Genomic DNA, 21,445 nt, shown 5'->3' with positions numbered 1-21,445 from the left:
TTTTTAAACCTGTGAACATTCATCTCTTCCCTGGCCCGCGCACCATCCAAGCTGTTGCTTTAAGGCCAGCAGTTGCCAAGCTCATCTCCCAAGAACAGCAGGGCACGGCGTAGCTTGGTGGCATTGCCATTACCTGTGATGTCTTTAAGGGTTTCCGTGTCCCCAGCCCTTTCTGGACTCACAGATGAATGCACATAGGACACTAAGTTTCCTACTATGTCATGAAGTGAGGTAAAATTCTCTAGGTTGAACACATGCATATTGACTGGTTCACTTGCTATTTCTTTTAGTGCTCCTTCATCTGCATCCTCAACTCCAATTGCAAACACGTTAACATCAGCAGACTTAAGTTCCGCTGAGGGCAGAGCAAGGCCGTGCTTCGAGTGTCCATCAGTTAACACTACGATAACCTGAGGGACTCCGTCACCGGCCCGGCTTCCAGCAGCCTTGGTGAGGTGGCTTTGCATTACGTATTCTAATCCTTTTCCAGTCTGATTGGTTCCCCCAATATAAGACATGTTGGAAATATGAGAAAGGACTTCTTGTTTAGTACGATACGTATTTAACAGGAACTCGGTATGTGGGTTTCCGTTGAACTGGACCAGAGCAAAATGGAAATCATTTTCTCCCACAGCTAAGGATTTTACAACATCATATAGAAACTCTCGAACAAGTTGGAAATGTTCCTCTCCAATGGTCCAAGAGGAATCCACTAGAAATATTATATCAGCAGCGGCACCATTTTTGACATCTTTAAAAAAAGACATTGGTTTAGATTTTTCTACTATATAAGCAATTACTTCCTATCAGTGCAAAGCCTTCCTAAACAAATTTGGTTTACACTATATTTTAACTAAACACTTCACACCTCACTGGTAATACAGGAAGGTAGACTCACTTACCTGGGAACCAGGGACCTGGGCCCATGCACTCAATAGCTGCTGGTGCCCAGTCACTAGCCCAAGTTCCATACTCAGAGACCACCATGAATGGGCCAGTGGTATGCTCCAGATTGAGGAAACAATTTCCTGGGCTGTCTTTAACTCAAACATGATTCCCTGTGGCAGTTTGAGCCCCAAGACCCACCTGATTAAACCAGAAGGAAGTCTTATCACAGACAACCAACCATCATTTTATAAATTCATTCTTTAGTTTGGAATATGAAACTGGGCCTTGACAAAAAGAAAAAGTAAAAATTGCTATTTTCCATTCACTAACCCCCAATGCTTTGGGTAATTTGCATGAAAAATAAATATAATAAATACATGTTCTTTAAGAGAGGAGGACCTGTGTAAATGTAGAGAAGGGAAAAGACTTATTTTTTCCAGATTTTTGAGCATGAACAAAAGGTATTCTAATTAGTTACTGCATATTTTTCAGAGCCAGAAAAGTCTTCATAGATGTCAAACATTATCTATCTCATTTCCAGATGAACCCAGTTCTCCCTCAAGGGTAGGAGCTCAGGGTATCAGGCTGTCAGTGGCCCACCCCAGGAGGTGCCCTTCCGCAGCTGTGAGCCAGGCTTGCTCCTGGACTCTACTTACCTCGGGCTGACCTGATGCCCCAACCCACGTTCTTCTTCCATTGAAGTGACACTAGACTTCCCCCCATCTAAGAGCAACCTGGCCTGCAGGAGGAATCCCTCAGAGGCCCAGCTCTCTGGGTCAGGGAGAGGGAGACCCACCTCAGTCCTTTCCAGCTTGCAATGCATGAAGCATTTCCCACTTTTCTAAAACCCTGCAATCAAATTCCTAATGGAGTTAATTAGAATCCGTGTTTTTAATTCGTTTCGGGAAACAGAAATCTTAAAGATCCAATGATCCTAGATGAAAATGCCTTTCTGCATGTGGAGTTAGAGAGAGAGGGTGATCTTTGTTTTTTTCAGGGAAAATAGTTTTTACTTTCAATCATTGACTTCTGCCTAGTTTATGTGCTCAGAGACCAGCCAATGCCAGAAATGTGGAAAGTCCCTTCAGGTGGTAAAACATTTGAGATACAAACTTTCCGTTCACATCCAATGTAAAAACAAATCATTTTCAAGCCAATTCCAAAATACCAAACCCAAATTTTAATAAAAATAGGTCATCTCTCACTGAAAAGGTCTGTAAACCCTATAACTATCCTATCTGACTCTCCTATAATAAATGGCTTAGCTGCCTTAAAAACATATCTAAGCTCCATGTCAGTGCATGATGCCTAAGATCTAAAATCAAAGAACGCTATTTCTTTTTACAAAATCAGGGACGTTTCTGGCTCTTACCTGCTTGCTGCTGCTGGGCATGTGTTGTGGGAAAGCCTGAGAGAAAGAGGCAAAAGACGGCCACTAAGGGCAAGTGCCGATGTTTCCTCATTTTGAATTTGTCTAAGCACCAGATATGAACCTAAAAGAGAAAATAGGGCAAAGGGAATGATCAGTTTTTGAATCTCATTATGCAAAACCCATCAAAATCCCATGCTTTCCATGTCTTTTTTTAGACTTCCAAGAGGACTTTGTATCTGATTCATTCTTTGAACCAGCAGCAAAAGGATGGACGATAAATAGATAGATAGATGATCGATTGATAGATAGATAGATAGATAGATAGATAGATAGATAGATAGATAGATAGACAAAAATAGATATATATACATACACCTGCACATATATGCATATATAAAAGAAAGGAAGGAAGGAAGGAAGGAAGGAAGGAAGGAAGGAAGGAGGGAGGGAGGGAGGGAGGGAGGGAGGGAGGGAGGGAGGGAGGAGGGAAGGAAGGAAAAGGAAAAGGAAAAGGAAGGGAAGGGAGAAGAGAAGAAAGTTAAGGAAAGGGAAGGAATGAAGAAGTAAAAGAAAAGAAGGAGAAAGAGAGGGAGGGAGGGAAGGAAGGAAGAAGGAAGAAAGAAGGAAGGAAGGAAGGAAAAGAGAAAGAAACAGAACCAGAAGAAGAAGAGGAGAGAAGGAGAAAGAAAGAAAAAGAAAGAAAGAAAGAAAGAAAGAGAGAAAGAAAGAGAGAAAGAAAGAAAGAAAGAAAGAAAGAAAGAAAGAAAGAAAGAAAGAAAGAAAGAAAGAAAGAAAGAAAGAAAGAAAGAAAGAAAAAGAAAGAAAGAAAAGGAAGGAAGGAAGGAAGGAAGGAAGGAAGGAAGGGGGGAGGGAGGGAGGGAGGGAGGGGAGGGAGGGAGGGAGGGAGGAAGGAAGGAAGGAAGGAAGGAAGGAAGGAAGGAAGGAAGGAAGGAAAAAAGGAAGGAAGGAAAGAAAGAGAGGAGGGATGGTGGGAGGGAGGTAAAGAATAGGTAAATGAGAAGTGAATAGTCAGAGCTCTCTGTCTAAGGTGACCTCAGATCTCTTCTTGTTAGCAGAATATAGATCACATGTAATGACACTGCTCATTGTCCTCTCTGGACATTCTTAAACATAGTTCAAAGAACACAATTACATTTTTAGAAAGTAGGCATTCCATAGTAGTTTCTCCACAATCTGAAAATATTCTCTTTCTTTTTCAAATTACAAATGAATGGAAATTTTACCCATTATGAAAGATAGTTTTGATTAAACATATAAATGAGAATTTTTGAATCCAGTGACTATTACTTTGGCCACAGCTAAAAGCTATGCAATTAAACCTTTTTTTCCACCCAAAGTGATGTGGGCAGCAATTTGGACATAGCATATTCCTAAGCAAAGAGCAGAATGGAAATGGGTCAGGAGTAAAGGCTCTCATAGGCACAAAAGGTGTCAGGTTTTGACACCCAGCTTAAGTTTGTAAGTCGTGTTTAAAAGAACCTCAGAGGAAAGCTTCAGTTTCTAGAGAGAACAGTCTTTGCCCAAATCACACCAAATGCAACCCAACCACACAGCTGGGACCACGTCAAGCCTTGTCCGTATTCTCTATTAATATTTAGCACTTTTCCTCCACAGAAAATCTGCCATATGCCAACCTCCAATCTCACAATGGAATGAGCCCAGGGTGATTTAATTAGTAAGACTGTGAAGGCACACCTGGAGGCTAACTGCTCTGTTGCACAGTCTCCCATACTCACGGGCCTCTGGGGGCTGCACACATGATGCCCCACCAGCCAAGTTTATGTTGACATGAGCTCAGTAGGTGCGTTATCAGATCTTTCCCCTGCCAACACCTTCTCTTCCTACCACAAGATTTTGTGACAGCCTCTTCACTCTCCAATCTCCAATCTAAGAGATCAGCTTGGGGGCTGGGGTCTCCCTTAAGACCCCTCCAGAGAGCTACCCTAGGTCTTTCTGTCTAGGCTGAAGTCCCCTTGCCAAGACAGCACCTTTTTTCTCCTCTCCTTGATGCAGGATTCTGGTTTCCCTTAACTTTTTCTTAGACCACAGCCAGGGCTGCCCACAGGACCCTGTGCTCTGAAGGGCCCCATGCTCAGTTTGATGCTTTGATGTTGCTATCTTGGAATTGTTAAAACATTTGAACAAGAAGCTCATTTTCATTTTGCAATGATGTGCATGTCAGTGACTCTTCTTACCCAGACTGGCCAGGGGTTCCCCGGTTAGGAGCTCTCTGGTCAGGGGTTCCCTTTGCAGAGGTTTGGGTAAGAGTACTGGGGAACAAGGACATTGGCAACACAAGTAGGCTAGGATGTTATCAAACCACCGTTTTGGGTGCCATGTTATCAAAAGTTATTCAGCATCTACTATGTGATAATTGCAGTTTTTCATAATTTTTCATAATGTGTCTTATTTATATTTACATTATCCTTAGAGGTAGATGCTGGTCCTCATGCTTACAGGAAAAAATGGGAGTGCAGAGAATAAGTGGCCAAGGTGCACAACTATTCAAAGACACCTTGGTGCTCAATAGCACCTGCCACACTGAGGTTCATAAGATGAGAGGATAAGAAGAACATTTTTATTCCTCCATGAAAACCCCATGATTCCATAGCAACTTTTCAGTCAAGTTCACCAGCCTGAATTTGGGCTTTTTAGGAATCAGAAAAGGAGCCAGTGATATTGGGGAAAGATAAGGTGCTTGGAATCAGATAAATCTGGATCCTGGATCCACCACACCCTACCTCAGGCAGGTGGTATACTTGCTCAAAGCCTCCATTTCCTCCTCTACAACAAAGAGCAATGACAGCCATGCCTCTCTTCCCGCCTTCTGTGAGGAGCATGTGGCAGGCTGTTCAGTAAATGCCTGACGCAGAATGGATGGCAAGTGAACTCTACCTACCATTTTCCAACAACTTAGGTTTCATCAGCATTTTCCAAAGCACATTCCATGGAACACCCATTCCATTAGATGTTCTAGGGGGAAAAACAGGCGTTCCATGAGCAACACAGTTTGGAAAGTGCTGAATACCAAGCTTCCTTCTGGAACAGTTACAATATACAGTAATGTATAGCAGTCCTGAAAAATAAAGAAACCTGCTGTACTTGATTTAACCCAGAATTCCCCAAACATATTCCATCGACTATTCCTCTCCATGCATCTAATTTTGCTAAGTTCTTACTCCTCTGAAGCAGCAACCAAAGGCATCTCCACCTGCCCAGGCCTCCACTGAGCCCAGGTCACTGGGCTTGCAAATATCTGTTCTCTCGGACTCCGTTAACTGTAAGTGGGACCCATGTGCCTTGATGGTGGAGCTCGCCGCCTGCCTGTCACCAGGTGAGAGAATTAGAATGGGTAGACAATTGACGTTTCCCCAGAGAAGCCCAGGGGAAGGACCAGACTCAATCTCATTATCAGCATGAACTTTCATGACACTAGTTAATATTGTCATTTTTTCTTACACTGAGTTTCAGGAAGTACTATTTGATATTGGAAATGATACAGTGTAGAGTACAGTTAAATTAGAAATTCCATTTGATTTAAGAAACTGAAATACACATAATCTAGGGAGTTTGAGTTATCATCATCATTTCACTGTTAGGGTTTAAAGGTTAAAAAGAAGTCTGTTTCACAGATTACAGCATGTAAAGGCATTCAGCATCAGTGTGAATGAAAATCAAAAACATCTTTTTGGTTATCAAGTATATGTCAGATTTTGAAATGTGACTTTTTTCATCTTATAATTCTAAAACCCCAAATGCTTCTAAATTGGTTTTATATCCCCTGCATCAGGAATAATTTGACAATTCCCTGAAGAAAGCAAGGGGAAATGAGAGCAAATCAGGCACGTGAAACTGTTCATACAAGACTTTGGAAAGACTGACGAGACTCCATGAGATCTGTAAGAAGTGAGGACAACAACACACCAAGAAACTGGATAAGCTAGAAAAAAATATAGATATTTGCTTGAAATATACAATCCACCAAGACTGAATCATGAAACAATAAAAAAAAAATTCTGAACAGACTTAAAACTAGTACAGGGTTGAATCAGTAATCAAAAACCTTCCACCAAAAAAAAAAAAAAAAAAAAAAAGCCCAGGACCAGATGTCACTCTTGGAAAATTCTACCAAACACTTAAGGAAGAATTAACACTAATCCTTCTCAAACTTTTCTCAAAAAAATTAAAGAGGAAGGAACACTTCCAAACTCATTTTTATAAGGCCAGTATTATCCTGAAACCAAAATCAAAGACATGACAAGAAAAGAAAAATACAGATCAATATCCCTGTTGAACACCGATGCAAGAATTCTCAGCAAAATACCAGCTGACCAAATCAACAGCACATTAAAAGGATTATACGCTATAACCAAGTGGAATTTAGTTCTAGAATGCAAGGATGTTTCAACGTTTGAAAACCAATCAATGTGATACGCCACATTAACAGAATGAAGGGGAAAAATATTATCATCTCAATTAATGCAGAAAACGCTTCGGACAAAATTCAACACTCTTTCATGATTTGAAATAAAAACACTCAACAAACTAGGAATAGAAGAAAATGACTTTAATACCATAAAGAACATATATTAAACACACACAGCTAGCATCACACTCAATGGTGAAAAACCGAAAGCTGTCCCTCTCAGAGCAGGAAAAAGGCAAGTACGATCTCTCTTACTACTCCTATTTAACATAGCACTGGAAGTCCTTACCAGAGCAATCAGGCAAGAAAAATAAATAAAATGCATCCAAATTGGAAGGAAAAAGTATAATTAACTCTGTTCATGGATGACATGATCTTAAATGTATGAAATCCTAAATACTCCAAATATTTTAAAAAACTATTAGGACTAATAAATGAACTCAGCACAGTTGCAGGATATAAAATCAATAAACAAAAATCATTTGCATTTCTAGTCACTAACAACGAACTATCCAAAAAGGAGATTAAGAAACAATCACATTTATAATACCGTGAAAAATAATAAAATACTCAGAAATAAACTTAACCAAGGAAGCAAAAACCTGTGCACTGAAAACTATAAAACACTGTTGAAAAAAATTAATAGAGACACAAACAAATGGAAAAGCATCCCATGTTCATGGATTTGAAGACTTAATATTGTTAAAATGTTCATACTACCCAAGGCAATCTACAAATTCAGTGCAATATCTATCAAAATCCCAATGGCATCTTTTGCAGAAATAGAAAAACAATACTAAAATTCATATGGACTCTCAAAGGACCCTAAATAGCCAAAGCAATAATGAGGGGGTGGAAAATAGCAAAGCTTGAGACCTCACACTTATAATTTCAAAAGATATTACAAAATGACAGTAATGAAAACAACATGATGCTGACTTAAAGACAGACATATGAACCAATGGAACAGAATAGAGAGCCCAGAAATAAAACCTCATATATACGATCTTTGAGCTTCAATAAAGCCACATAATGGGGAAAGGATAGACTCCATTGTGTAAATGTTCCTCAGAAAACTAAAAACACAATTACCATATAATTCACCTATCCCACTTTTGGGTATATCCAAAAGAAGTGAAAACAGGATCTCAAAGATATATTTGCACACCCATGTTCATTTCAGCATTATTTGTAATATCCAAAAGGTGGAAATAACTTAATGTCCATCAATAGATGAGATGAATAAAGAAATTAATTTATTTCCACAGTATTTTATAGTTTTTAGTGCACAGGTTTTTTTCTTCCCTGGTTAAGTGTGTGTGTGTGTGTGTGTGTGTGTATATATACATGTATGTGTATATACACACACAATGGAATTTTTGCAATTATGAAATCAATTATAGATTCCCAAGTCTGCTTTATCACAAAGAGTATTCCAGGATTGTGAAGCTCAGCCACACTCTGAGCATAGAGTATGGCAAAATGCCCGTCTGTATCATTGTAGGTGTGTAGTAAATATTTGTTAAATTCATTAACTGCTATTCCTACAGCTCTCCTAGGACTTTGCACTGTTATTACACCACTTATGCTGTAATTTTCTTTATTTCTTTTTCTTTTTTTTTTTTTTTGAGACAGAGTCTCACTCTGTCACCCAGACTGGAGAGCAGTGGCATGATCACAGCTCACTGCAGCCTCAACCTCCCAGGCCCAAGCAATCCTTCCTTCTCAGCCTCCTGAGTAAATGGGACTACAGGCACACACCACCACACCCAGCTGTAGTATTGTTAGTAGAGACAGGATTGTATTTTTAGTAGAGACAGGATTTTGCCATGTCTCCCAGGCTGCTCTTGAACTCCTGGGCTCAAGAGATCCTTCCACCTTAGCCTTCCTAAGTGCTGGGATTACAGGCGTGAGCCACGTGCATAGCCTACTGTATTATACTCAGTCTTACACATGCCACATACAAGGAATATTAGTCAGCCTTATAAAAGAAGGAAATCCTTTTATCTACTACAACATGGATGAATCTTGAGGATATTACACTGAGTGAAACAAGTCAGTCACTAAAAGACAAATACATTACTGTATAATTCCATTTATGTAAAAGTATTTAAAGTAGCCAAAGTCTTAGAAAAAGAACTTAGAATGGTGTTGGCCAGGGGCTGTGAGGAGGGGGGCAGTTGTAGTTACTGTTCCATAGGTATAGAGCTTCTGTTTTGCAAGATCCAAAAGTTGTAGATATCTGTTGTACCACAAGGTGCATATAGTTAACACTGCTGTACTGTACACTTAATTATAGTCAAGATAGTAAGTTTCAGGTTATAAGGTTTTTACCACAATTAAAATAGAAATGAGGACAGGAAATATCATTTGCCAGGTTTTAAAAGCATGGGTAACTACCTCTAAAATGTAGCCATCAATTTAACAGGAATGATGTAAGTGTAGCCTCTCTTTTTTGAGGTGTGATAGAGTTTAAGAGCTAAGAGGAGAAAAGAACACAACTAAACATCCTAAAGTGTGTCTACATGCCGCTGTATTCAAATAACACAATGTTTGCCCTTAGTTCTAGATAAGATTTGGAAAGAAAAGAAGAAAAGAATATATGTCATGCAAAATGTTAGGGTTTGGCAAAGAAGATCAGAGTCTCATGAAAGTGGGAGAGAATCTAATATGAACATTCAGACCTGGTGCAATCATGGCTTCTGCCCTGACTAGTATCCTCTGAGCTTTGGAATCGGCTCCACCCAGGGCCTGAGCTTTTGTATCTCTATCTTAACCTTCCTCTCTCCACAGGTGCCCCCATGGGCTCTGCAAGTCCTTATGGTTGTCTGTTGTGTCGCACAGGAATTCCATTTTCCCCATATAGCTAATGAAATCAGGGATGAGGATAATCTAATGTTCTCAGCCTTGCCATCTGAAGTTTGATAGCAGAGGAGAGTCTGTCTGGCTGATGAGTGATGTAACTTTGCCATGAATGGAGCAGCGGACTAATGTCCAAATGGACCACTTAGCAAAAGTAGAGGGAGAGCCACAGAGAGTTATTGAGACTGCCAGTCAAGGACAGGAGCTAAGTGGGTGCAAAGGAAACCTGAAGCTCAGTGCCATGGATTTGCCATGAAATTCCTCCTGCCTGAGGTCAGGCCCAGAGGGAGAAGCTGAAGTCCAAATCATGTGGCCCAGCTATGAGGAAGATGGAACACAGTGTGGGCCCTAAGCCTGACCCGCCAAAAATTGGTAAGATGGAGACAGATGAAGCCATAAACAAGGGAATGAACACCAGGACCCATGTGGCTTTGGATTTCCAAAAAAAAAAAAAATCAACAAAAAGTACCACCTGTGATGAAACAAATCTACCCTGTGATTCAGACTCTGAGAACTTGAAGGCATGATCTCAGCAGCTAAAACAGAACCACCTGTCAATACAGTGGTCTCTTGGAAATGTATCAACAGTGAGAAAGGAATGCTGTTCTAATGATGCTCAGGAGGCCAGCCATCAACAGAACACATTTCTTTCTGCAACGAAGTGACAGCAATGATTGGTGATAAAGGCAGCATTGCAAAAGCTCAGCCTGATTTTTTTGCCTTGCAATGGTCACTGCCTTTTGGACATGGATATATGTTAACACAATGTAGAAGAGCAGTCTCCAGTGCTTATGCTGTGGTTTGACAATGCTCCCAAGTTTTAGCATAGTCCCAGCACAGCAGGGCTCAGGGACCCCTGACAAGCTGGACTGCCCGTTCTCCTCCCTCCACTTAGGATGACCCTACCCCCACCGTGCTACAGCCCCATCTTTGCCCCTTCACTCTCTAGGAATCCCTCAAGCCCATGCAACCCTAGGAACTTTCCAGACCTTTCCACCAAGCTCTACCTTTCTTCCCTACAGTCTGTTAGACCCATTCCTGAGTGTTTCTTAAAAAAAAAAAAAATTGCAATATCTAATTTTTTGTATGACCTCAATTAAATAATGATATACACTTTAGAATAATATAAAAGTACATTTTATATGTGCTATTCTTGATTCTTTCTATCAAACTTGAGAGTCAATTTTTGTTAGCAAAGGTATAAACTTCCTGCTAGATTCTTTCCAGGAAAATGTCCTGTTCTTTCCAAAACAAACTGTATTATTATAATTGGTCTAGATCAATGTTTTAATATGGGATCTACAGATTTAAAGAGTCTATGATCCTCCCACAGTTGAGTGCAAAATCCCATCTATGGATGAGGGTTTTTCTGGGGATAAGGGTCCATGTTTGTATGTGATTCTAAAAGGCAGTTGTGCCACTCCTCACACCCCAAAGTTTAAGCATCACTGCTTCAATTAAAAATTTTAATGCAAATCTTCAGGAAGATCCAGTTCAATTATTTTAAATGTTTAATCCATGTTCAAGAGGCATGATTTTAAGCGGTAATCTTGTTTGTGAATGAGAACACAAGAGAAGCTCTTTGTAAAGCATTCGGCTTTGTAATCCAGGTGGAGAAAATAGGATATGTGATAAGATGAGAGCCGTCCCCTCACTGTTGAGTCTGGGATGGGAAGACTCCTCTGCAGGGAGCATGGACAAAGAGCACAAATGAATTATGCCTTGAGCAGGTTTTGCTAACAGTTTTCTTCACCATTCCCATCCTTCACACAGTGAACACCTTTGAATCCACTGTTTCTGTCACATGTAAAGCATTGAGTGGGCTCACTCTGGAGCAATTCCAAAACTACCTTTCTCATCTTCCAGAGTGCTCAATACAATTTAAATAGTTACAAAATAAAATCTGGGAAGTCTTTCTAAGACATCACTCACTTACATCAACAATTCTGTGGGTAAAATAAACTTTCAGTTCATTGAAAATCATATGTCAAGATTTTTATTTTCAAGATATGAATCTTTAGAAGAGTAACCTCCTCAATGGAGATACTTCCCATTGGAACACAAAGTAATGGGACAAATACACTGTGCACAGGAATTATTTTATCCAGAATATATCCAGATATTGAGGGAAGAGGAGGGGAGGGAAGAGAAGGAAAGGAGCCCTTCCAGTTCTGAAAGGGACAGGAGATGATGCCTGTAGGACAATGCGTTATCCAGGCTCCACTGATGACTCAGAACTCATGTGGTTCAGCTGAGCTGAATTCCCAGGTGGGAAAAACGCCTTTGGCCCCACACACTTTCCTGCCATCATGCGGGAAGCAGGTCTTGTGGCTCGTGGGCTCCTAGCCCAGCTGTTGAATATTTGCTGATATTTTCATTTGCAATTAACTCTCTTATATTGTTTATCATGTCCTGGAGTCTCCATTTATAAAAAATGAAATTCCCTGGCAGCAAATTTTGGAGAACTTTTTCATTTAGATTATTAAAAGATGTCAAACACCATCTCCCCAAATGACCACCCGCCCACTTCAACGAGGAGGAATGAGGCAGCCATCCTCGCTCATTGGCCGACATCACCCTCCCCGAGGAAGGAGAGAGGAGAGTGCTAGTAACGCTTCCTGGGCTTCTGTCTTGTGGGTGGGACTTCACATCCTCCTCCCCACTGCCCAGTGGCTGATTTCCCTCCATTTTAGGGCTGAGAAATTGAAACCCCAGCAAGTCAAAGTGATTGTTCAAAGCTACCTAGATAAAACAAGGTAGAACCAGAAACCTAACCCAAGTTAGCATTTCCAAAGCTCGTGAGAAGAACCCCAGGAAACCCTAGAGGCTGTGCCAGATTTGATCCAGATCTCAAGGAAACTCCCCATGTCTTTTGGGGAAGAAATAGACTTCCTTGGTGGTGACACACCACAGATTCTATGTCAATAGAATTCGGCTGTCTGCTATCATTCTTTCAAATATGAAAAAAAGACTCAGAATTGGCTGCTTGAGACCTTGGGCTGGAAGGGGTCTGTTCCTTCATCCTAGATTCTGCGTCCTAAAGGCAACAGGTTCAATAACAGACATTTATCACATTTTCATTCTCATCTTTCTATTTAGAATTATTCATCTTTATGTTTACTCTGCCTCATTCTAAAAGGATTCGAGGTGCCTTTTCCCGTCTAGTTTCTATCCCTTTGAAATTTAAAAGGATACCTTTCATTACAAAGGTTGCCCTACATGGCCCTTCAACCTGAAATCATATTCAATCATATTCCAATGAATATGATTTCCCAAGCTATTTTGCAATTCTGTAAATTAGTTTTTCATTCAGCCTACTCAAAACCTTTTTCATTTTCCACGTCTGGAAATCTTTTTTAAGAAGAGACGCACACATGCACACAAGGAAATAATTTTAAAACAAAGACTCAAATAAATCCAGAGCTCCCATTTTGAAGCCATTTATTTGGTTTTCTCCAAGCACTGCTTTTTAAAATCAGTCTGTCCCTCCTATCAAGTTCTGGGACTTCTGTTAGTTCCTAATTGTCCTGTTTAAAATGGGAGCACTGGAAATAGTCAAAGACCACAGTGGGAGAGCCGTGCATACTGACTGTGAAATAAAAAGTCAAATTTCAGTAAATTTGTGGCACTCATCCACCCTTGCCTTTGCCACACCCGTTCCTAGACTGTGAGAAGGAGCGCCCATTTCTTTCTCTTTTTCTCACTCTTTCTTGTTTTGCCTGAATCCTGGGAAAGGAGTCCCCATTCTTTACCTCAGGGAGGAAGCTAAGAAAGAATTTATTAAGTCCTGCAGTTAGGGTAGAAGGAGAGTGGAATTTAATATGCTCTTGCTGTTTGAAAGACCCAAAGGAGAATCCTCAAAAAAATCCTTAAATGTTTTGGAACAGCTCCAAGAAATACATCAAATTTTGGTTTTTTCCTGTTTATTTAACAACTTGGGTTTCATATTTCTTTTTTACTTTCTTTCTTTTCTTTTCTTTTCTTTTCTTTTTTTTTTTTTTTTTTTTTTTTTTTTTTTTTTGAGACAGAATATAGGTCTGTTGTCCAGGTTGGAATACAGTGGCACGATCAGAGCTTCCTGCAGCCTCAACTTCCTGAGATCAAGCAATCCTCCCACCTCAGCCTCCCAAGTAGCTGGGACTACAGGTGTGTGCCACCATGCCCGGCTAATTTTTTAAATTTTGGTAGAAACAAGATCTCGCTATATTGCCCAGGCGGGTCTCAAACTCTTGGGCTCAAGGGATCCTCCTGTCCCAGCCTCCCAAAGTGCTGGGATTACAGGCATGAGCCACCACACCTGGCCTTCAAATTTCTATTCTATGGAAATACTCTAGAACAGTAATCTGTTTGACTCAAACTGAATGTGTGTCCTGTGATAGCAACATTTTAAAACTCTTCTCATCAGGCAGGGTAAGTAGACCTCCTTTGTCACCTACTGGGGTATTTCGTTACCTACTGTGGTCCTTGTTAGATATAGAGTAGCCAATTTGAGATCTTCGGCTCTTCCCGGTAAAATCTAACAAAGCAACACCTGTCCTGCAACTCGTGGATTATAACAAAGCAATGCAGAAAGAGAGGGCCTGGACATCCCCTAGCAATGCCCCCACTCTGTGAACAAGAGCACCTGTAAGAACATGCCGACCTCCGGCCAGGCTTAGGCCAAGCTCCTCAGAGGTAGGTCTCCTTCCCATTACAAAGGCAATTAAGAAACTCCAGATTAATTGCCCAGATATTTGAAAAAATTATTTTAAAACATATTCCTAGCATTCAAGATAATAACCATGAAGCAGAAAGTTCCATATCTGGTGTGATTTGAAAAGCTAGACACCACCAGGCAAATGTAAAACACATTCCACATTCTGAAATATATGGCAGCCAGACGAGATTTTGTCTGCGCTTACACTGCTAATTATAAACATCAGGCAGAGACTAGTTCCATTTCAACGTTAAAGAAGAGGGTGCGTTAGAAAATGCTTCAAGAAATATTGCACAAATGCCCACTCCATTCCAACCCCTTGCCACATGACGCTGCTGGATCCAGATTGGAGCTTGGCACTTATTCCTGTCTCTTTCCTTCTTGGCAATGAACTTGGGTGCTACTGACCTTTCCAAAACTGTGGTGTTCCATCGTAAATGATTAAAAAGGCTGAAAGGTGTCCCATTGTAAAAAGAAAAGTTCGATATTTTGTTTGTTTTCTAGTCTAATTCATAATCAAGTAGAGAAGAGAAAATTATTCTTGAACATAGAAACCTTTTCAAAAATCAAGTTGGAACACCTGATAAAATATCATCCATGCTGGATTTATTGCAATAACCTGGGAAATTCTACTTCCTTACTGCCTCTGTCAGCAATGGTCAGCCAATCTCTCCCAGCCTCCCTTTTGTGTAAAAGAATGCTCCTTGTCTGTTGCTCAAACTGGCCAAAGTCCTGCAACTGCTCTCTTCCATCTGTTGCCTTGGGCTCTGAGGGGTGATGGGTTTTCTGCAGCCCCAATTAGAAACAGAGCACCCTGGTGCACCGCCGGGCCAGCTGTGGGTTTAGCTGACTTGGCGCTAACTCTGGGTACCAGCCCTGGGCTGCTGAATCAACTAATGAAGATTCCAGAAGTGAAAAACCAGTTTCCTGGAATGGTTTCCCTTGAGATCTGAGTCAACTCCAGCTGCTGTTCAATTTTTAATTTTGAAATTAAACCGAGCCATGAGCTCTTCCTTCCAGTGGCCAATTCCTGATGCTCTGGGTTCCTGAAAATCTAATGTATAGTACACACGGGGGGGTTTACAGAAACATTTCCCATTGTACTTATCCCTGGCCACTCACATTCTCAAAACGTTTCTCTGTATTTCATGAGTTTTAAACTTCAGGAGAGCCGTAGGATCATACTGTGCTAAATGCTGCCAGATCCCTACAAGACTAACAATTTGCCTTTGGGAGAGGGTTTGGCAGAACTTTTCGTATTTGTTTTTTTCTTCTCTCCTTTTTCTTTCCAGATTTTTTTAAACAACAGTTACTCCTCTGCTGAATCAACTTAAAAGAGGTTACTCCAAGGAAGACTGGGAATGGCAAGAGTACTTTTCTCCACATGGCACCCTAAAATACACTCTTAAAGGCTTGTCCCCCTTGAAATGTCCAGAGTCCAAGATGTCTGTATATTGGAAACATCAGACACTTCTGCTACTAGCTCTGTGGCCCTGTCGCTGGGCATACCTTTCTGAGCTCTCTGTCTTCATCTGAAGTATAAAAGGCATGGAGAAACCATCCACCAAGGTGATAGTTTTTTTGATATTTCAATTAGCCAAACAGAAATTATGTGTTTGCCAACCAGAAGAGAGGGGGCTATGTCTTGGTCATTTTTATTCCCTCCCTGAATCTCAGCGCTCAAGGCTGTGATGCACAATAGGTCTTGTTAAACTTAAGTAAACATGAGAACACAAAGACCAACCAAAGGGTTAGGTTTTTTTGTTTTGTTTTGTTTTGTTTTTATTATTATTATTATTTTTACTCTGAGCTAGAATTGTCTCCCTCAGGGTCCTAACACTGGTTATCTCAAGCTAACAAACATAAATCTGAGCGTCAGTAATTTATATTTGTATTAATAAATATTTAAGATGAGACATTCACAATTATAGCTTGTGTGAATTTTTTAAAGTATGTTAAAACCCATTGTCCATTAGGGGAAAGTATCAAAGGACATGTCATGAACACCCTTACAGTTCTAAAATCCAGTAATTCTACAGGGATCCACAATGGCGTGAATATGCAAACTTACTTTGGTTCCCAAGCACCCGACTACTCATTTAAACCTCTGTGATTAGATATGGGTAAAATGCTTCCTATAAAATGTTTTAGTTGCTGGATACCCTTGTAATGCAATTGTTTGAGAACCAAGATTGCCTCCTTTGATGGCACAATTTCATCTCAATACACTTACACCTGCGCAGAGAAGAAAAACAAAGCTCTAATGTATGTCCACTTCAGTTATTATGAACAACCACAATAAATATAATAATGATAATCATGTCTGGAAATGTCAGTCCTAAAGTTGCCCACAAGCTCTGTTGAGATGGTCATCACTGAGTCACTGCAAACCCTGAAACCCCACCCAGGGAGACTCCAGGCACCACTTCAGAGATTTTTCTGGAGCTTGCAGATATACACCTCCCTCTAGAGGAAAGAAAACCAAACTGCCTTTTCAAAAACAGCTAGACCAGGATGAACGTGCTAACTCAAAATTTTTCTTTTTTTTTTTTTTTTTTTTTTTGAGTCAGGGTCTTGTTCTGTCGCCCAGGCTCTGAAGGGCAGTGCAGTGGCATAGTCACGGTTCACTGCAGCCTCAACCTCCCAGGCTCAACCTCATAGCTGAGATCACAGGCACATGCCACCATGTCTGGTTAATTTTTTAAATTATTTTTGTAAAGACAAGGCTTTTGTATGTTGCCCAGGCTTGTCTCAAACTCCTGGGCTCAAGCGATCCACCCGCCTCAGTCTTCCAAAATACTGGGATTACAGAGATGAGCCACAGTGCCCAGCCCTCAAAATTTCATCTCCTTCCCAAAATGGACTATAAGACCAGAATGTATTAAAATTATATTTTTTCAAAATTAACAAAGTGAATTCTTGAAGGGAATATCTCTGCAAAATCAGGACCTGTGGAATACTCCCTGCAAATAAGACATTCATCACCACATATTAGAGGGGGCAAGCAACATCTTTTATTTAAAGAGTAGGATTGTCCTTTCTTTGCACTGAATTTTTACACTGAATTCCATCAAAGTTTTACAGTGGAAGCGGAGAAGCTGTATCTAGAAATGCGAGAATGAAGATAACCATTCTTATCTAGTTCATAGCTGTCTGAATTAGCAGGAACCTTTAAAGCTCCCCTGCTTTAAAATTTGGATGGTTTGTGGCTTTCATTTCCTTAGCTAGAGCTAATAGGATTTTCTTTAAATGTCAGGTCCCTTCTCAAATCGTCAGCTATTTATGTAGCAGCAGTGTGTTTTTACTGCCTGCTTGCTGCAGCCAGGACACCGTGAAAATTTGCTCCCTTAAGTCAGGGTGGAAAAGCTGCCTGGTACACAACATCCCCGTCAGATGGAAACCACCTGCGATTCTTCCCCCGAGAGATACTAGATTTTCAGCTTCTTCTGAAAAGAGCAGTGACAAAACTGAACTTTCAAATAAAAATTTTTGCTAAAGCTGCTACTGTGCCTGCAAGGAAGTGTCACGCAATAGTATTCATGACTTGCCGGTGAATTTTAAATCCTAAACATGGAATTTCACATAAAAGTGGGAGGTGATATCAACCGCTGATGAAGTCTACCCTTGATCCAGTTGTCTAAACACTCTGAGCAAGGACACAAATGAAGCCTCGCTGGCAAAAAGTCACCGCCAGCTTCCAAAGCTTCCAAAGAAGGCGGTCTCGTTTCAAGCCGGCTTTAGGCATCCGCATCTATGGGTTCCGTTCCTGAAACTAAGGTCAGGATGAGCAGCCTCATTGGAACCACAAATCAACAATCGACTGGAGAGAGGAGCTTCTTCCTACTTTCTCATCGGGGACGTATTAAGTTCTAGGATAGGAAATCACAAAAGGCACTTATGATAAAGTCAGTGCAATTTGCTGAGTCCTGAACGCTTTAGAAATAAAATGAAGTGCGAAGTGAAGACAGTTTTTCATAAAGATGCCTATCGCGTATCAAAAATATCACTCAGACCCCAGGTTTGGACATTTGCCACACATCTCCTCACCTGTGGGCCACAACCATGGTGGGGTGGAATACACTCCCTGCCAAGCAGGGGAAGAGCGGGGCCAAGGGCTAACGTTCTAGAGGCTTCCCCAGCCACCTCCCAGAAAGGTGCTGTGGCCACACCCTCCAATGCCTGGATAGGAAAAGACAGGACAGCCTCACTTCACCCCAACATGGAATTCCTTCCCAAACCCTCCTCTCCGCTCAGTGTCTGCTTCCTGGCTTCTCTCGACCATGAGTGAGGAAAGGAGAGAAGTAAACCTCTGGGTTACAAGAAACCCTCGCCTAAACAAAGAAGTCCAGACAGGCAGCCGTTCCCAGATCCTGATCTCTGTAAAAGCCCCGCCTCCCCACCCCAGGCTTTCATCCTCAGCTACAAGCCCACTTCAGAAAGAAGACCATTCAAGTCCCCTCCCTCAGGGCCCGCCACCCCAAGGAGGTGGCCTGAGCAGGGCGGCCAGCCCCGGTATTCCGGTCACAGAGCCGATGCCCCCTCCCACAGTCCACCTCACTTCTTTCTCAGTTCATTGGTAGAGTCTCAGTGAGCCCCAAGTAGTTTTCCCAACTAGATATGAGTGATTTGGGATCCCCCGTTGCTGGCTTGTCTGCTCTCCTGCAATGGGGAAGGATTTCACTGCCATCTCAGACACTCGCACCATGGCCTAGGCAAGGAATTCCACATCTCAGAGCCCCTGGTTGCTCATTTTGAAAACCAGGAAACGACTACGTCCGTGGCTTCTGACCAAACATCTCTTCCATTATCTTTAGCCCAACAAAAACCTCAGAAGTCCCAGTAATGTCATCAACGACCACCCACTCAGTTTTCAATATAGTTTTGCTTAGGAGCAATGTAACTTCAATTTTAAAGCCATTTCGGTTCAGTGTTTTACAGTGTTAAGAATGGGACCCTGGGGAGCTGGGGGATCCCAGGTTAATCATCCACCATCTGTGAGCTCTGAGCACCCTGCAGCTCTAGCACCCTGTGGTCCTCATCGGGGTGAGCTGTGTGTGGGGAGAGAAGCTGGTCAGCCGGGGCCACAGCCCTGTCTCCCCATCCCGTACAGCAGACTCCCCTGCGCTCAGAGGGCTTTGCTCCTGGGGTCTGCACCAGCCACAAAACTGGCTCCTGGGGCTTCCTGTGGAAGCAGATTTTTCTTCAACCATCCCCTAGTCCCTCCCAGTGACTCCACCCATACTTCAATCCCCATTCATTTTCGAACATAGTAGGCCCCTTGAAACAGGTTCCCCAAACAGGCTGGCCACTGTCAGTGAACGTGTTCCATCCTCAGCAAGAGAGGACTCGAGCCCCACCCTGCATCCTCCGGGCCAGGGAACAGCCCTTGGGGCCTCCCAGCTTGGCACTGGCCTCACCTCTGTGCAGCATGGGCTGGCCTTGCAGCCCCAGGGGCCTTGCCTTAGACACTCAGCATGCTGCCCAAATGCCAAATTCCTTCTTCTTCTCTGACCCCTGCAACTCCTTTAAGCAACCTCAAGGGACAAAGTCTCCAACAGAGACACCAGGTTCCTGAAAAGACGAAAGCCTGATGGCAATGACTGAGTGACCCTTTACTTGGCCCCCATCCTGGGCACCAGAGTCACTCCAATCTCGTGAAAGCAGCCAATGTGCTCCACCAGCACCTTCCCGTGGGCGGCCCTGGGCTGAAAACCCACGCAGGTTGTTGCACCCTAACCTAGTGTCACCACCCAGAGAGCTCAGAAAACCTCCCAGCAGAGCCGCTCGGTAGGGAGCTCTGCTAGTCCTCGGCAAAGACGCTTCTGCAAACAAAGCGGATCCCAAATGGGTTTTAGAAGGCAGCGGTAACTTAAATAAATCATGCGCCAAAACACGCTGCCGCCCGGAATGCACAGGGCGCTGGTAGCAGCCACAGACGCACAGTGGAAAAGCGCTCACGCTCTTAGGCAAGCATGACCTTAACCAAGTTAAGGAAACCCCACTGCCACAAGGTGAGAAAGAAAAATCAGCAGAATCTTCCAGAGACCTAAAACACGTACAGTAAACTGGCGAACAGCGTGAACATAAGAGCCGCTAAAGCTACCTAGAAACGGTCACTTCAGGTTGAGAGCATTTCCTTCTAGCCCCGAACCTGGAAAAACAGAACAGAAATCACACTCACCCCTGAGCAAACCTGAAGGCGTGTGTGTCCCTGGGCTCCTCGACTCAATTAGGTTTGAATAGGATGCATATTTTTCCCACTCACTCTGTCTCTTTTTCTTTTTGCAGCCTTTCTCCACCAAAAAAGTGGAGACTCAGAGCTGCAGAGGAAAACTCTTGCAGTCCTTGCAGGAGGCTGGAGCCCAGGAGAACTGAACAGCCTTTGGTGGAAGACTGAGCTCCAAACTGGACTGGGGCCAGGGATACCAGTCAGGGCTTCCTCCAGCTCCTCCTCCTCCTCCTCCCCCCTCCCTGACCCCTCCTCTCCCCCTCCTCACTGCAGAACTGACCCAAACTGTAAATGAAACCAGACTCCTCCACTCTGTTTCTTCTGGCCCCCGCTCGGGCTGATGTCACCCTCTGAATTCTGTCTTCACCCTACAAGCGTTTAGCTGGACTCCCGCAAGCCCCAACTCTTAAAAAAAAATTGACCACTCCTACTCGTCACCTTTTGGGCTGGGCCCTTGGCGTCAAAAAGAATAAATGTTGGAATTTCTTCGTGGGTCTCCATGGTTTTCCTGCAATGTTTTCCAACACCATCTGAAAGGAAAACAGGAAATGCAGTCCCCCCCTTACCCTCACCACACCCTCCCATTTCTTCTTGAAGTTTCTGAATTGAGACTTCTACTAATAACCTCCCCTTTCAAATAGAAAAACCAGCAATTAAAATCGCCTTGGTTTTCCGTTAACCAAAGCTCTGTTCACCAATGAAAAGGCAAAAAAAGGAGGCTACATTTCTTTTAGTTTCTATATCTAATGATTCTGATTGTGGAGCTTATAGGCCCATTCTAGGCACAGACAGGGGTAATGAAAATGGTTATCTTGCCAAAGCTTCAGGAAAATTCTTGAGTAAGAACTTCTGTTTCTAGAAAGCTTTGTACATTTCAAAACACTTCAATACACATTCTCTCCTTTATCACAAACATCAACATCCTGAGCCCTTTTAAATAGAAAGATATCT

The 21,445-nt window shown here is 42.2% G+C and overlaps 1 protein-coding gene across 1 annotated transcript in view; it reads right to left on the bottom strand.

Moving 5' to 3' along the window:
- Positions 1–21,019, bottom strand: part of COL6A3 (collagen type VI alpha 3 chain) — a 92,154-nt gene extending 71,135 nt beyond the window's left edge. The window contains exons 1-3 of the mRNA XM_050751689.1: positions 20,933–21,019; positions 2,261–2,381; positions 134–751 (exon numbers count right to left, since the gene is read on the bottom strand). Coding sequence (XP_050607646.1) covers positions 134–751; positions 2,261–2,381; positions 20,933–20,995 — 802 coding nt within the window. The 5' untranslated portion in view covers positions 20,996–21,019. The remainder of the gene's footprint in view (positions 1–133; positions 752–2,260; positions 2,382–20,932) is intronic.
- Between the last annotated feature and the right edge of the window lie 426 nt (positions 21,020–21,445).

Source organism: Macaca thibetana, chromosome 12 (assembly GCF_024542745.1).
Source record: "Macaca thibetana thibetana isolate TM-01 chromosome 12, ASM2454274v1, whole genome shotgun sequence".
Lineage (NCBI taxonomy): Eukaryota > Metazoa > Chordata > Mammalia > Primates > Cercopithecidae > Macaca > Macaca thibetana.
This window is presented reverse-complemented; position numbering and strand designations above follow the sequence as displayed.